Source organism: Chlorocebus sabaeus, chromosome 6, assembly GCF_047675955.1.
Source record: "Chlorocebus sabaeus isolate Y175 chromosome 6, mChlSab1.0.hap1, whole genome shotgun sequence".
NCBI lineage: Eukaryota > Metazoa > Chordata > Mammalia > Primates > Cercopithecidae > Chlorocebus > Chlorocebus sabaeus.
In genome coordinates, this window is record NC_132909.1 from 53,686,609 (window position 1) to 53,702,124 (window position 15,516).

General features: G+C 46.4%; 1 protein-coding gene across 2 annotated transcripts; it reads right to left on the reverse strand.

Annotated features, from left to right (window-relative positions):
* Nucleotides 1–4,778: 4,778 nt before the first annotated feature.
* MBD3L1 (methyl-CpG binding domain protein 3 like 1) lies at nucleotides 4,779–15,511 on the reverse strand. 2 transcript variants are annotated; one of them, XM_007995143.3, is made up of 4 exons: nucleotides 15,411–15,511; nucleotides 13,602–13,682; nucleotides 7,100–7,184; nucleotides 4,779–5,439 (listed from the first exon to the last, which is right to left on the reverse strand). In XM_007995143.3, exon 4 carries the CDS (start codon nucleotides 5,413–5,415, stop codon nucleotides 4,813–4,815), a length of 603 nt encoding a protein of 200 aa, XP_007993334.3. In that variant the 5' UTR covers nucleotides 5,416–5,439; nucleotides 7,100–7,184; nucleotides 13,602–13,682; nucleotides 15,411–15,511; the 3' UTR covers nucleotides 4,779–4,812. The 2 variants fall into 2 exon arrangements, with proteins under 2 accessions (XP_007993334.3, XP_072873094.1); XM_073016993.1 differs by having other exon boundaries at nucleotides 7,100–7,187.
* Between the last annotated feature and the right edge of the window lie 5 nt (nucleotides 15,512–15,516).

A 15,516-nucleotide genomic window follows, 5' to 3' on the forward strand; every position in this document is an offset into this window, starting at 1 on the left:
GCATGTCACATGGCCAGAGCAGGAGCAAGAGAGAGTTGGGGGGAGCAAAGGTGCCACACACTTAACCAGATATCACAAGTACAGATCCCTGCTGCAAAGGCAGCATCAAACCATGAAGGATCTGCCTCTATGACCTAAGCATCTCCTTCCAGGCTCCACCTCCAACACTGGGGATTACAAGTCAACATCAGATTTGGTGGGAACACATATCCAAACTGCATTACTGATGACAGGAGACAGGGAAATACTGGGTAGAAGAGGGTGGTTCCCCAGCAAAGACCCTACCCTCAAGCCGGGAGACCCATAGCCCTAAATGGGAACAGGCAATTCCTGTTTTCATGCCTTTTGTCACCTTTTGGCCCACCATGCTCCCCTATCCTGTACCCCTATGAACCCCAAACCCCCGGCTCCATAAGCAGAGGAATGGCAGAACGACACAGCAGAGAGAAGAGAAGGAGCATCTGAATGCCGAGAGGAGTTCAGCTGGGGACAGTTGGAGAGCAGACCAGACACCAGACAGCCAAACTCCAGGGGAAGATCATCTTTCCACTCCATCTCCCTTCCAGCTCCCCATCCATCCCACTGAGAGCCACCTCCCCCATTCAATAAAACCCTGGCATTCATCCTTCAAGTCTGTGTGTGACCTGATTCTTCCTGGCTGCTGGACAAGGACCTGGGTACCAACAGGGCACTGAGCTGGTTAACACTTAAGCCATCTACAGACAGCAAGGCTAAAGGAGCACACCGTAACACACATACCCCTGGACACTGCCATGCGGCCAGAGCCCAGGGGCACTCACCCCAGCTCCTGCACCTGTCTGTCTGTGTGTTCCCCATCCCATAAGGAGTTTCAGTGCACACAGCAGCCAAACAGATGAGCCACACCCCTGTCTCATGTCCTACAAGGGAGCTCAGGGAATTCTCTTGTTTCACTGATATAGAAATTGCCATCGTGGAGGCTGGGCATGGTGGCTCACACCTGTAATCCCAGCACTTTGGGAGACCAAGGCAGGCAGATCACCTGAGGTCAGGAGTTCAAGAACAGCTTGACCAACATGATGAAACTTCATCTCTACTAAAAATACAAAAAATTAGCTGGGTGTGGTGGTGGGTGCCTGTGATCCCAGCTACTCAGGAGGCTGAGGCAGGAGAAGCATTTGAACCTGAGAGGTGGAGGTTACAGTGAGCTAAGATTGCACCACTGCACTCTAGCCTGGGTGACAGAGCAAGAATGCATTTCAAAAAGAAAAAGAAAAAAGAAATTGCCATGGTGGAAAATCAACATTCCACTTTAGTGTGAGGTCTCCGTCCTTTGTCACTCAGTACTTGCCCACCCTTGACTCCTATACCAGCCATTACACCCATCTTGTTCCTTCATATTCCCATACCCCCGCCCCCAAGAAACCCTGGCAGTTGCAAGTTTCTCTTCTGCTATTTCATTCTCTGAAACTTGAATGCACCAGAGTTTCCAGATTAGTGTTCCCTGGGTGGCATCTTACCTGTCTCACAGGTCCTCTACGATGGAAAGTAGACCAAGAAGGCATACACGGGTCAGAAATGGTTCTTTGGGCCAGGCACAGTGGCTCACACTTGTAATCCCAGCATGTTGGGAGACCACGGCAGGAGGATTGCTTGAGGCCACGAATCAGAGACCAGTCTTGGCAACATAATGCGACCCCCATCTCTACTAAAAGGGAAAAATAGCTGGATGTGGTGGCACGCACCTATAGTCCCAGCTACTAGGGAGGCCGAGGCAGGAAGATCCCTCGAGCCCAGGAGGTTGAGGCTGCAGTATGATCGCACCACTGCACTCCAAGCCTGGGCAACAGAGACCCCATCTCTAAAAAAAAATAGAATGCAGTATCTATATTATGTATAGCTTCCCTAAAAATTTATTATTTAAAAATTTCATCTTTTCTGCTCTGTGCTTCCACGTGGTAATCATCTGAATCCTAGAATGTGGGGATTTTTTTGTTTTTGTTTTGTTTTGTTTTTTGAGATGGAGTCTCACTCTGTTGCCCTCAGCTCACTGCAACCACCGCCTCCCAGATTCAAGCGATTCGCCTGCCTCAGCCTCCCGAGTAGCTGGGATTACAGGTGTGTGCCACCACATCCAGCTAATTTTTGTATTTTTAGTAGAGATGGGGTTTCGCCATGTTGGCCAGACTGGTCTTGAACGCCTGACCTCAGGTGATCCATCCACCTTGACCTCCCAAAGTGCTGGGATTACAGACGTGAGCCACCATGTCCAGTCTTAGAATGTGTTTTAATGTTTTGTTTGCTTGAAAAAAAAAAAAATACAAATAGTCTACATCCAGCCTGTATGACTTTCTTTAGATTCCACATAGAAGTGAGGTTAATGCAGTATTTTTTTTCTGTGTCTGACTTAATCTGCTTATCTTAAAGTCAGAGGCAGTAATCAAGATCATGAAATTATTCAGTGCTTTGTCCTCATCATCACAGGATAAAGCCTACCTAATCAGAATTGATAATTATTTTTGTGAAATATCCCAGTTGATTCCAAAATAATATTTCAGGGAAGAGTTTTTTATATTTACGTTCTCAAATAAGCTATCTAACTCTAGTTATTTTTCTGTTCCTGATTGCCCGTTAATTTAGAGTTGCATTTAATGAAATATCAGACTTCCCCTGATTCTCTAGATCTGTATGTGTTTGAAATTTGATTCAGGAAAGTTGACACAATTTGAGGGATAATAATATCAAGAGAAACTTTTCAGGCCAAGCGTGGTGGCTCATGCCTGTAATCCCAGCACTTTGGGAGGCTGAGGCGGGCAAATCGTGCAAGGTAAGTTCGAGACCAACCTGACCAACATGATGAAACCTCATCTCTACTAAAAATACAAAACTTAGCTGGGCGTGGTGGGAGCCACCCATAATCCCAGTCACTTGGGAGGCTGAGGCATGAGAATCGCTCGAATCCAGGAGGCAGAGGTTGCAGTGAGCCAAGATCGTACCACCGCACTCCAGCCAGGGGGACAGAATAAGACCCCTGTCTCAAAAAAAGAAAAGAGAGAGAGAGACTTTTCAGTGTTATGAAATCTAACAGTGCACCATCGTTCTGCTTATTGGGATTAAGAGTTAAAGTCTATTTGTCTACTTGACTGATCAAGCTTATTGAATTATTCCAGTGCTTTTTATCATTATTTGCTTTTGTTTGATGGATTTACCAGTTTCTGAGATTGATGTGTTAAAAATGATAGAATACTGGCCAGGCACGGTGGCTCATACCTGTAATCCCAGCATTTTGGGAGGCTGAGATGGGAGGATTGCTTGAGTCTAGGAGTTTGAGACCAGCCTGGGCAATAGAATGAGACCTTGTCTCTGCAAAGTATAGAAAAAAACTAGCCGGGGCCGGGCACAGTGGCTCAAGCCTGTAATCCCAGCACTTTGGGAGGCCAAGACGGGCGGATCATGAGGTCAGGAGATCGAGACCATCCTGGCTAACATGGTGAAACTCTGTCTCTACTAAAAAATACAAAACACTAGCCAGGCGAGGTGGCGGGCGCCTGTAGTCCCAGCTACTCAGGAGGCTGAGGCAGAAGAATGGTGTAAACCCGGGAGGCGGAGCTTGCAGTGAGCTGAGATCCGGCCACTGCACTCTAGCCTGGGTGACAGAGCGAGACTCCGTCTCAAAAAAAAAAAAAAAAAAAATTAGCCGGGTGTAATGGCATGTGCCTGTAGTCCCAGTTACTCAGGAGGCTGAGGCAGAAGGATCACCTGAGCCCAAGAGTTCAAGACTGCAGTGAGGTTTTGTTTGCGTTTTTTTGTTTGTCTGGTTTGTTTTTTGTTTTGTTTTATGGGTTTGTTTTTTGTTTTTGAGACAGAGTCTTGCTCTGTTGCCCAGGATGGAGTGCAGAGGCACGATCTTGGCTCACTGCAACCTCTGCCGCCTGGGTTCCAGCGATTCCCCTGCCTCAGCCTCCCAAACAGTTGGGACTACAGGTGTACATCACCACACCCAGCTAAGTTTCGTATTTTTTGTAGAGACAGGGTTTCACCATGTTGGCCAGGCTGCTCTTGAACTCCTCGATCTCAAGCAATCTGCCCATCCCAGCCTCCCAAAGTGCTGGGATTACAGGCTTGAGGCCCCATACCTGATCTGCAGTGAGTTTTGATGGCACCACCACACTCCAAGCTGGACTACATACATACATACATAGTAAATAAATATGAGAGTATAACATGAAAAAGAAAAATCTCCTTTCCCTGCCCAGCTGAAACCCGATCTCTCACCTGAAAAAGAAATTACTGTCTTTAGTCCCCTGTGTCACACAAAGGAGTTTAATTTTTTTGTTGTGTTTTGTTTGTTTTGTTTTGTTTTTGAAATAGAGTCTCGATCTGTCACCCAGGCTGCAGTGGAGTGGCACGATCTCAGCTCACTGTGGCCTCTGCCTCCCGGGTTCAAGCAATTCTCCTGCCTCAGCCTCCCAAGTAGCTGGCATTACAGGTGCCTGCCACCACGCCCAGCTAATTTTTTTATTTTTAGTAGAGACTGGGGTTTCACCATGTTGGCCAGGCTGGTCTTGAACTCCTGGCCACAAGTGATCGCCCGCCTCAGCCTCCCACAGTGCTGGGATTCCAAGCATGAGTCACTGCGCCCTGTTCTGAGCTTACTTACTTAGGTGCTCTTAGGTGCTCACCCAGTCTAATTTTTTTTTTTTTTTTTAAGTATTGGCATATTTTAAAATTTCAAGAGCTTAAAGCAAAAAAAAACAAACAAAAAAAAACAAACCATCATTGTGGACACTGCAAAGAGGTGTTAATAAAGGATTACGCTTTATTTCATCTGCACTATCTTCCCTTTTTTTCACAGCGTTTTTCAGGACAGCCTTCTTGGCTTCTCACTTTCTCCGCCTCATTAGCGAGTCCATCCGCAATCAGTGCTATTGCGAGTCTCTCTCTGACTGTCTTCACTTTCCCTTCCTGTTTCCTGATATCTTCCTCGGTGACCAGAAACTGTCGGCAGAGGAGCTGCGAGATACCCACTCCCTCTCTGGGAATTATCTCCACCACATCTGAAGAGCAGGCAAGGTGGGGCATGGGGCAGGAGTGCTCCAGACCACCGGCAAGATCCCCCAGCAGAGATCCACCTGTGTAACTAGGGACAAGTTTTTGCAAAGTATTGGCAAGATCCAAAGTGCTTAAAAGTTCCCCTGCGCTGCTGTAAGCCTGCAGTCCTTGCAGTCGCTTCTGCCAGCAGACCTGCTGAGGCTTCTCCAGGCTCTCCTCCCACTGATGGTATCTGACCTCATTGCCAGGATGGGGTGTCATTCTCGTAACTGGCCTCTCGAATGTGTAATTGGACATTCTCAGAGGGATTGAGGTGTTCAAGCCAGGCTTTGATTTGCATTGGTTTACACAGTCACGTTGCTTCCTCTGTGAACTCTTGCCCATCGCGCTTCTTTTCCTCTTACACTACTAAAATAAATCATGAAACGGGGTGAAATTGATCAATGAAGCCTGCCCTTCTCAGGACAAGGATCTCGGCTGTTTTGGACTTTCATCCTTCCTCTCTCCCTCTGGAGATAGGTCTGACCTGCTTCCTGGGACATCATCAGGCAGATTTGAGTCAAGCACAGAAAGTTCAAGGTCAAAACTCTCCTTCATCATCCTGCAAACCCCCTCCTTGTTTGAGTACTATTTTATTCTCTTTCTGCCCTTGTCACTCTTAAATGCTCAAGTACCGATACTCCCTCTCATGACACACACGACAGTCTTTTTCTAAATCTCAAATCTTGCCTTTTGTTTTGTTTTCTTTTCTTTTCTTTTTGGTCCCACTCCGTCACTCGGGCTGGAGTGCAGCGGTACAATCACAGCTCACTGCAGCCTTTACCTCCCCAGGCTCAAGTGTTCCACCCGCCTGAGCCTCCCCAGTAGCTGGGATTACAGGCGAGCATCGCCATGCCTGGCTAATTGTGGTTTTTGTAGAGACGAGGTTTCACCACCTTGTCCAGGCTGGTCTGGAACTCCTGAACTCAATGATCCTCCCACCTCGACCTCCCAAAGTGCTGGGATTACAGGCATGGGCCACCACGCCCAGCCCAAATCCTGTCATTCTTATGCATTACTTGACTATTCATCTGGTTAACAACTGACCTCTTGGTTTGCACAGTTCCTGCAGCTTGTAAGTCAATAATGAAATTATCAACTGCTCTGCTCTTCGAGCCTTAATCCCACACCCCAGACATTTTCAGCAACCCAAACGGTCACGCTCAAAAATAAATAATTCAGGCCCAGCACAGCGGCTTATGCCTGTAATCCTAGCACTTTGGCAGGCCGAGGCAGGCGAATCGCTTGAGGTCAGGAGTTCAAGACCAGCCTGGCCAACATGATGGTGCGCATCTGTACAAAAAATACAAAAATTAGCTGGGTGTGGTGGTGCGCATCTGTAATCCCAGCTACTCGGGAGGCTGAGGCAGGAGAATCGCTTGAACCCAGCAGCTGGAGGTTGCAGTGAGCCGAGATCGCGCCACTGCACTCCAGTCTGGGCGACAGAGCGAGACTGTCTCTAAATAAATAAATAAATAAATAAACCAGAAAACTTATTCGCTCACTATAAATTTCTGATTTCCAGGTTTTTTGATTCAAATACCCATACCACAGATACCTGTTCTTGAAGAACACACCTTGAGGAACAGGTATCTATGATTTGGATATTTGAATCACTCCAGACCTCGGTATCTTCACCTACCTCTCTCTCCTCTGATTCCTACCACTCTTGGATTCTGCAGTCTGTGACCTCAATATTTCCCTTAGAGGCCAGGCACGGTGGCTCACGCCTGTAATCTCAGCACTTTGGGAGGCCGAGGTGGGTGGATCACTTGAGGCCAGGAGTTCAAGACCAGCCTGGCCAACATGGTGAAACCCCATCCCTACCAAAAAAAAAAAAAATTAGCCGGGCATGGTGGTGGTGCACACCTGTAGTCCCAGCTACTCAGGGGGCTGAGGTGGGAGAATCTCTTGAACCCAGGAGGTGGAGGCTGTGGTGAGCGGAGATCACACGGCTGTACTCCAGCCTGAGCACAGAATGAGACCCTATCTAAAAAAAATTCATTTAGATTAATCCAAAATTCCTTACCACTTATCATATCCACCTTGTAAAACTTCAAGCTTGGACGGTCCCTATTATCTGTGACGCCATGGCTACCACCGTCATATGACCACTGCTGAAAAAAGAATCACATGACATGGCGTCTTAGTGCCACTGTAAATACAAAATATTCTCCATCAACAGGAAAGAATCCATCAAGCGTACAAACTTTATTTTCTGTGTATGCATTGTTATGTTTACCCCTTGATTTTCCCCAAAACCTGTTGCAAAATTTTCCCCAGCTTTCTTTTTTCCTCATAGATATTTAATTTTCCTTAACTTACCTGATGGTTCCCAAAGATGTGAGTTGCCAAATCCGCAAATATCCCTGATAAGCATCGAATGTTTCCAAATTTCCTTTAATTGTATTTAAAGAGATTTCCTGCCAGGCATGGTGGTTCACGCATGTAATCCCAGCACTGTGGTAGGCTGAGGCGGGAGGGCCACTTGAACCCAGGAGTTTGAGACCAGTCAGGGCAACATAGGGAGAACCCCATCTTAAAGAGTTAGCTGGGGGTGATGATACACGTCTGAGGTCCTAGTTGAACGAGAGAGGCTGAGCGAGGAGGATAGCTTGAGCCCAGAAGGTCGAGGTTGCAGTGAGCGGTGATCAGGCCACTGCACTCTAGCCTTGGCCAAAGAGCAAGACCCTGTCTCTTAAATAAATAAATATATTTCCTTTATCCACCAAGAGTGATCTGAGCCTCATTCCTTCTTCCTGTTAATTTTATGCTTCCAATATTGCAATGTAACCCTTGTATCATCTTTTTTTTTTTTTTTTTTTTGAGACAGGGTCCCACTCTGTAGCCCAGGCTGGAGTACAGTGGGATGATCTGGGCTCACTGCAACCTCTGCTGCCCGGGTTCAAGCAATTATCTTGCCTCAGCCTCCCATGTAGCTGGGATTACAGTCACACACCTATATGCCCAGGTAATTTTTTGGTATTTTTAGTAGAGATGGGGTTTCGCCATGTTGGCGAGAGTGGCCTCGAACTCCTGACCTCATGATCTGCCTGCCTTAACCTCCCAAAGTGCTGGGATTACAGGCGACTCCGTATCTTTAACTTCTGTTTTTCTACTGAATCCCTTCTTCGGCATTTAAACATGTTCAAGTTTCTCCTAGCTACACAGACACTCCTCTCCTAAACTTCCTGGGACCCCCTCCTTCACCACTACTCTCTATCCCTTCCCCTTAGCTATGAACCACTGAGAAAAGATCATCTATATCTATGTCTCCTGTCTCCTCACCTCCAGCTAACTCCTCAGGCCACTCCAAACTTCTGTTTTCCTTCACCGTTCTACGGCTGCTTCTGTTGCTAACGCCACAATGACCCCTTTGTTGTTAGATTCCAAAGGAAATCTCATTATTCATCTGACATGACTCTTGAAGTGGAAAGCTTTGAAGTATGCATGGAACAACCTGGACATGTGAATCTTACTTTACAGCTGTGAACCCTAGAAAATCTAAATACGGCCAGGCACAGTGGCTCACACCTGTAATCCCAGCACTTTTGGAGGCCGAGGCAGGCAGATCACGAGGTCAGGAGATCGAGACCATCCTGGCTAACACGGTGAAACCCCATCTCTACTAAAAATATAAAATATTAGCCATGATATTAATACAGCTGGGTGTGGTGGTGCACACCTATAGTCCCAGTTACTCGGAAGACTGAGGCAGGAGAATGGCGTGAACCTGGGAGGCGGAGCTTGCAGTGAGCCGAGATCATGCCTCTGCACTCCAGCCTGGGCAACAGTGCGAGACTCTGTCTCAAAAAAAAAAAAAAAAAAAAAAAGAAAAAGGAAAAAATCTAAATATGGGGCAGGTACATCTGATAACATTCAACTCGCAAATTGAGATGTGCCATCAGTGGAAAGTACAAACTGGATTTCTGGAACTCATTACAAAAAAAAAAAAATCATTTAAAAGATCTCATGTGGAGTCCTAATAAGTAACCAACAACAAAGAAGGGGCCCCTGGCTGGGGGAGAACAATTGTTCTGAGAGATGGCTAACTGCCAACAACACACTGGCATGACATCCTGTTCCAAAAGACCTCGGTCTGCACATAGTCCCAGCAACATGACCTTATCTGCACACCTTACGTGCACGTGGCCACCTCCAGCACGACCCTGTAAAATTCCCTCCAACCTCTTCCTGTTTGCAAACAGCCCCTTCTCTTCTGTGCTGCCTGTTGCATCCTCGCAACCTACCGTCATACCTTCTCTAATAAATCTTTCTTTACCTATGGCTGTCTTGGGAAATTATTTTACCGCCCACAACGCCAGCCCCAGCCAGTCACAACGACAACATCTCAATAATTTCTTTACATTGATTGCATGCACAAATGAGAATTATGTTGGCTACCATGGGTTAAAAGAGACTTTTAGAATTCATTGTGTGTGGCATGCCATCTATGGCTGAGGTGCTATATTGGTGCTTACCCAGGAGTTATCACCAGACAGCCTGTGTTCTGTGCATGCTTGGCTGTTTGCACAGTTGCATAGCCTTCAGAACATTTAGTATCTCTTGTTATTGGCTGTCTTTTAAATTATCCCAATGGGTGTGAAGTGATATTTTATGGAAGTTTTGATATTAACTTCCCTAATGATTAAAGAGGCTGAGCATCTTTTCATGTACATATTTGCCATTTGTATATCTTCTTTGTAGAAATGACTATTCAAGGGGGCCGGGCGCGGTGGCTCAAGCCTGTAATCCCAGCACTTTGGGAGGCCGAGACAGGCGGATCATGAGGTCAGGAGAATGAGACCATCCTGGCTAACATGGTGAAACCCCGTCTCTACTAAAAAATACAAAAAACTAGCCGGGCGAGGTGGTGGGCGCCTGTAGTCCCAGCTACTCGGGAGGCTGAAGCAGGAGAATGGCGTGAACCCGGAAGGCAGAGCTTGCAGTGAGCTGAGATCCGGCCACTGAACTCCAGCCTGGGTGACAGAGCGAGACTCCGTCTCAAAAAAAAAAAAAATGACTATTCAAACTCTTTGTTCATTTTTCAGGCTGGGTGCAGGGGCTCACACCTGTAATCCCAGCACTTTGGGAGACCAAAGAGGGCAGATCAGTTGAGGTCAGGAGTTCAAGACCAGCCTGGCCAACATGGCAAAACCCTGTCTCTGCTAAAAATACAAAACTTTTAGCCAGGCGTGGTGGCGACTGCCTGTGGTCCCAGCTACTTGGAAGGCTGAGACGGGAGAATCGCTTGAATCCAGGAGGCAGAGGTTGCAGTGAGCCAAAACGGTGCCACTGCACTCTAGCCTGGGTGACAGAGGGAGACTCCATCTCAACAAAAAAAACCTCTTTGTCCACTTTTAATTGGGTATCTTTATACTGCTGAGTTGCAAGTCTTTGTATATTTTGAATACAAGTCACATATCAGATAAATCATTTGTAAATGTTTTCACCCAGTCCATGGTTGTCTTTTTTCTTGATGGTGTCCTTTGAAGCATCAACGTTTTTTAATGTTAAGTCCAATTTATCTATTTTTTCTTTTGTCACCTGTTTTTGATGTCATATCTAAGAAACAATTGCCTAAACCAAGATCATAAAGTTTGACTCCTATGTTTTCTTCCAAAAAGTTTATAGTTTTAGCTGCTACCTGTAGCTCTATGATCTATTTTGAGCTCATTTTTGTACACGGTATGAAATAGAGGTCCAATGTCTTTTTTTTTTTCTTTTAGACAGTCTCGCTCTGTTCCTAGGCTGGAGTGCAGTGGCACAATCTCGGCTCACTGCAACCTCCACCTTCTGGGTTCAAGCAATTCTCCCGCCTCAGCCTCCCGAGCAGCTGGGACTACAGGTGCCCGGCACCACACCCAGTTAATTTTTGTATTTTTAGTAGAGACGGGGTTTTACCACGTTGGCCAGGATGGTCTCGATCTCTTGACCTCATGAACTGCCCGCCTCGGCCTCCCGAAGTGCTGGGGTTACAGGCGTGAGCCACCGCGCCCAGGCCAATTTCACTCTTTTGCATATTGGCACCTAGTTGTCCCAGCGCATTTGTTGAAGAGAACATTCTTTCCACAGTGAACTTTCCTAGTATATTGAATTTTGAACTTGTTCATTTTTGCTTAAACTTCCTTCAGCCATCTGAGAATGATTAGGGATATTTTTGGGAAGTAGTGATCTAACTTTTTTCTGAAAGGATGGGTGTGTGAAACAATATCATTCATTGAAATTATTTCTTCCTGGCTGATTTTAAATGTTACCACTCTCTTATATAAAATTTCTGTAAATAGTCCATGTCAATTTCTGGATATTCTCCGCTTTTTCAGAATAAACCTTTATTCTAGAATTAAAAAAAAAAAAAGGCCGGGCGCGGTGGCTCAAGCCTGTAATCCCAGCACTTTGGGAGGCCGAGACGGGTGGATCACGAGGTCAGGAGATCGAGACCATCCTGGCTAACCCGGTGAAACCCCGTCTCTATTAAAAAAATACAAAAAACTAGCCGGGCGAGATGGCGGGCGCCTGTAGTCCCAGCTACTCGGGAGGCTGAGGCAGGAGAATGGCGTAAACCCGGGAGGCGGAGCTTGCAGTGAGCTGAGATCCGGCCACTGCACTCCAGCCTGGGTGACAGAGCGAGACTCCGTCTCAAAAAAAAAAAAAAAAAAAAAAAAAAAAAAAATACTTTGCTACATTTTATTCTGATTTTATATTCTATTTCTTTCTTACTAGACCCCTGGGTTTTAGTTTCTTTCTCACATCCCATGTTAAATTAAAAGCATAAATCATTTGAATACATCACTTTGGGATTACTAGCATATCAAGCTACAGATCTCCTCTCAGAGACACTTATGTGTCATGTACAAATTTTTCCCTTATTCTAACACAAAGACGGAACAAGAGACACTGAAGCCTATCTGAGGGTGGAGGGTGGGAGGAGGGCAAGGATCGAAAAACTACCTATCAGGTACTACGCTTATTACCTGGGTGATTAAATAATCTGTATACCACACCTCCATGACAGGCAGTATACCTATATAACAAACCTGTACATGTACCCCGACCCTAAATTTTTTTTTTTATAAAAAGTCTCCCAAAAGAAATGTGAAAAAAAAATTGCCTTATTCTAAATAGTCTTTAGTGGAAGTGAATGTTCCTCTTTGATGCAAGAGTAATTTGTAAAAGATCTTACTTTTATGTGTAAATGGTTTGATGTCTTTAAATTATGTCAGGTATTCCTAGGTGTATTTTCAAATAATATTATTTGATTTTTTGTTGTTTCTTCTTTGGTTTAGTTTAAGGAGGACTCCAATGTGGCCAAATACAGGACATCTACTATGGTGTGGCTGTGTCCCCACCCAAATCTCATCTTGAATTGTAGCTCCCACAATTACCACATGTCATGGGAGGGACCCAGCGGGAGGTAACTGAATCATGGGGACAGGTCTTTCCCATGCTGCTCCCGTGATAGCGAATAAGTCTCACGAGATATGATGGTTTTATAAAGGGGAGTTTCCCTGTATAGGCTTTCTCTTGTCCGCCGCCATGTAAGACCGTGCCTTTCGCCTTCCACCATGATTGTGAGGCCTCCCTAGTCACATGGAACTGTGAGGTCCCCAGACACACGTGTTAGCCACATGGTGCAACACCATCTCTACTAGAAATACCAAAAAAAATAAAAAATAAATTAGCCAGCATGGAGGTACGTGCCTGTAATCCCAGCTACTCCGGAGGCTGAGGCATGAGAATTGTTTGAACCTAGGAGGCACATGCTGCAGTGAGCCGAAATGGTGCCACTGCACTCCAACCTGGGCAACCGAGTGAGACTCTGTCGCAAAACTAAACAATTAAAAGAAAGAAAAAACGCCATGGAAAACATTATTGTGACAATTGGCAATTCTGAATATGGATTATGTTACTAGATAACAGCCCCATGCAGTGTTCAATTCCCTGATTTTGCTAATTACTGTAGTTCTGAAAGAAAAGGTCCTTGTTATTAAGAAATACATCCTGATTTGGTGGTAAATGGGCACAATGTCTGTCACTTACTCTCAAATGGTTAAAAAAAAATTGTAATGTATGTAAAGAGAGACAGAGTTCATGATAAAGCAAACAGGGTAAAATGTTAACTTTTGGTGACACAGGCACAAAATACACAGATATAAAGGAGTTCTTTGTACCATTCTTGTAGCTTTTCTGTAAATTTGGAATCTTATCAAAATAATTTTAAAACAAAACAGAAAAACAAAAAAGAGCTATGTACCATGTCTAAAAACAACCCCAGTAAGAATGCCTAACATTTCACTAGAATTAAAATTATCATGGCTTAAGGAAAGAACTACGTCAACAAAAAGCTATACCACTTTCAAAGACGGAAAGAATTAAATGTTAATTCTCCCCCAATTTAATCTAAATTGAAAAATTCACACAGTTCCAATCAGCAGCTGCTTATCTTCCTGGACATCCATTCACGGCACACTTAACTTTCTGAAAAACACCAGATCATAGCCAGATCTCTGTGAAAATGAGCAATCACTTACATCTGCAGCTGTTGAAGCTTCCCAGCCAGGACCACCACAGCCCCACAGCCCCACTTCCATCATCAGGGTAAACCCTGTGTACTGAAAGAGGAAAAGGATGTCGTTGGTGGCCTGTCTGCAAGGGCATGGCAAACTGGGGCAGCAGAAAGTCTTCACTGTCTAGTGGAAAGTAAAATTGAAGCTTTGAGCTTCTCAGGAATGAGAGGAGGTGGCCAAGGGAAAGATCACTCAAAACCATTCCCCTCATTTTTTTCCATTTGCACTTACCAGTATCTTTTTTTTGGTTTTGGTTTTTATTTATTTATTTATTTTTTGAGGTGGAGTCTTGCTCTTGTCACCCAGGCTGGAGTGCAGTGGCTGCAATCTCGGCTCACTGCAACCTCCACCTCCAGAGTTCAAGTGATTCTCCTGCCTCAGCCACCCAAGTAGCTGGGATTACAAGGAATCCGCCACCATGCCCGGCTAATTTTGTATTTTTAGTAGAGACGGGGTTTCACCATGTTGGCCAAGCTGGTCTCGAACTCCTGACCTCAGGTGATCCGCCCACCTCGGTCTCCCAAAGTGTTGAGATTACAAGCGTGAGCCACCACGCCCAACCAGCACTTACCAGTATCTAACACACCAACATACCATGTATTCTATCACATTCACTGTTCACTCCTCCTGCCCACCCCACAACTAAAATGCACGTTCTCCAAGGGCAAGTACGTTTACCTATTTTGTTCAGTCCATATCCATGGTGTATAAAACAGTGACTTGTGTGTGGGGGGGGGGAGTAATAGCATTTATTCCATGAATATGACTACAGCATACACACATACACACACATACATGTCCACACTATATCTGGAAAGATAAAGGAGAAAATTATGTTTGCCTCTGAGCAAAAGAACTGGAAGACAGTGGTGGGAGAATATTTGACTGACTTTGTACCACTCTTAAATTTTCCTATATGTGTATCTATGACTCAGTCCTCTCCTGCTCCCCAAAACTCTTAGTGTTAAACCACTATGTTCTGCCTTGGGAAAGCAAGTTATAGACAAATGTGCATTTATAATCTGACTCTATCGGGTTGTATGCACATGGCGAAGTAACTGTCAACAATCTAGGGATACAAGGAAAGCCCTGCGCCTGAATCCGATCTCCCACAATCCCGGCTCCTGGGCCTATCCCAATCCACCCACATCAGACACCGTTTTATTCATACCCAGATCCCTGCCCCTGGAACTGGTCTCCACCCACTGCCCCATCCCTAGGCCTGGTGCAGCCCACAGTCCCGCCCCCAGAACTGGTCTCCGCCCACAGCCAGCCCCGCCCCCAGGCTTGGTGCCACCCATAGCTCCGCCTCCAGAACTGATCTCTGCCAATCAACACTGCCCTCCGGGGGCCGGTACACCCACAGCCTAGTCCCCGCCCTCCGCCCTGCCCGGAACTGATCTCCGCCCACAGCCAGCCCCTTTTTCCAGGGCTGGCACCACCACCGCCTGGTTCCCGCTCAGCCCCGCCCAGGAAATGGAGGTCTCCGCCCCTGTAACTGGTCTCTGCTCAGTCACCCCAGCTCTGCAAGCCTTGTACCATCCGCCCCGAGAACTGGGCCCCACCCACAGCCCCGCCCCTGGAACTGGTGTCCGCTCAATCAGCCTCGCCCTCCAGGCCTGGTACTGCCGCAGCCGGTTCCCCGCCTTCAGCCCCGCCCCGGAACTAATCTCCGCCCATAAACAGCCTGGCTCCGCCTCCAGGACCAACCCTGCCCCCGCTACTGCCTTAGGCCAGGGCCCAACTTTGTGCCCACTAAGCAAACTAGAACACCTCTGCCCGAGGCTGGGGTGCGCGGCCCTCCCGCCCGCCGCGCCTGCCGCCTAAGCGCCGAACCCCCAACACGCTCAACTCTGCGAGGCTGCCCGTGTGAGCCGGA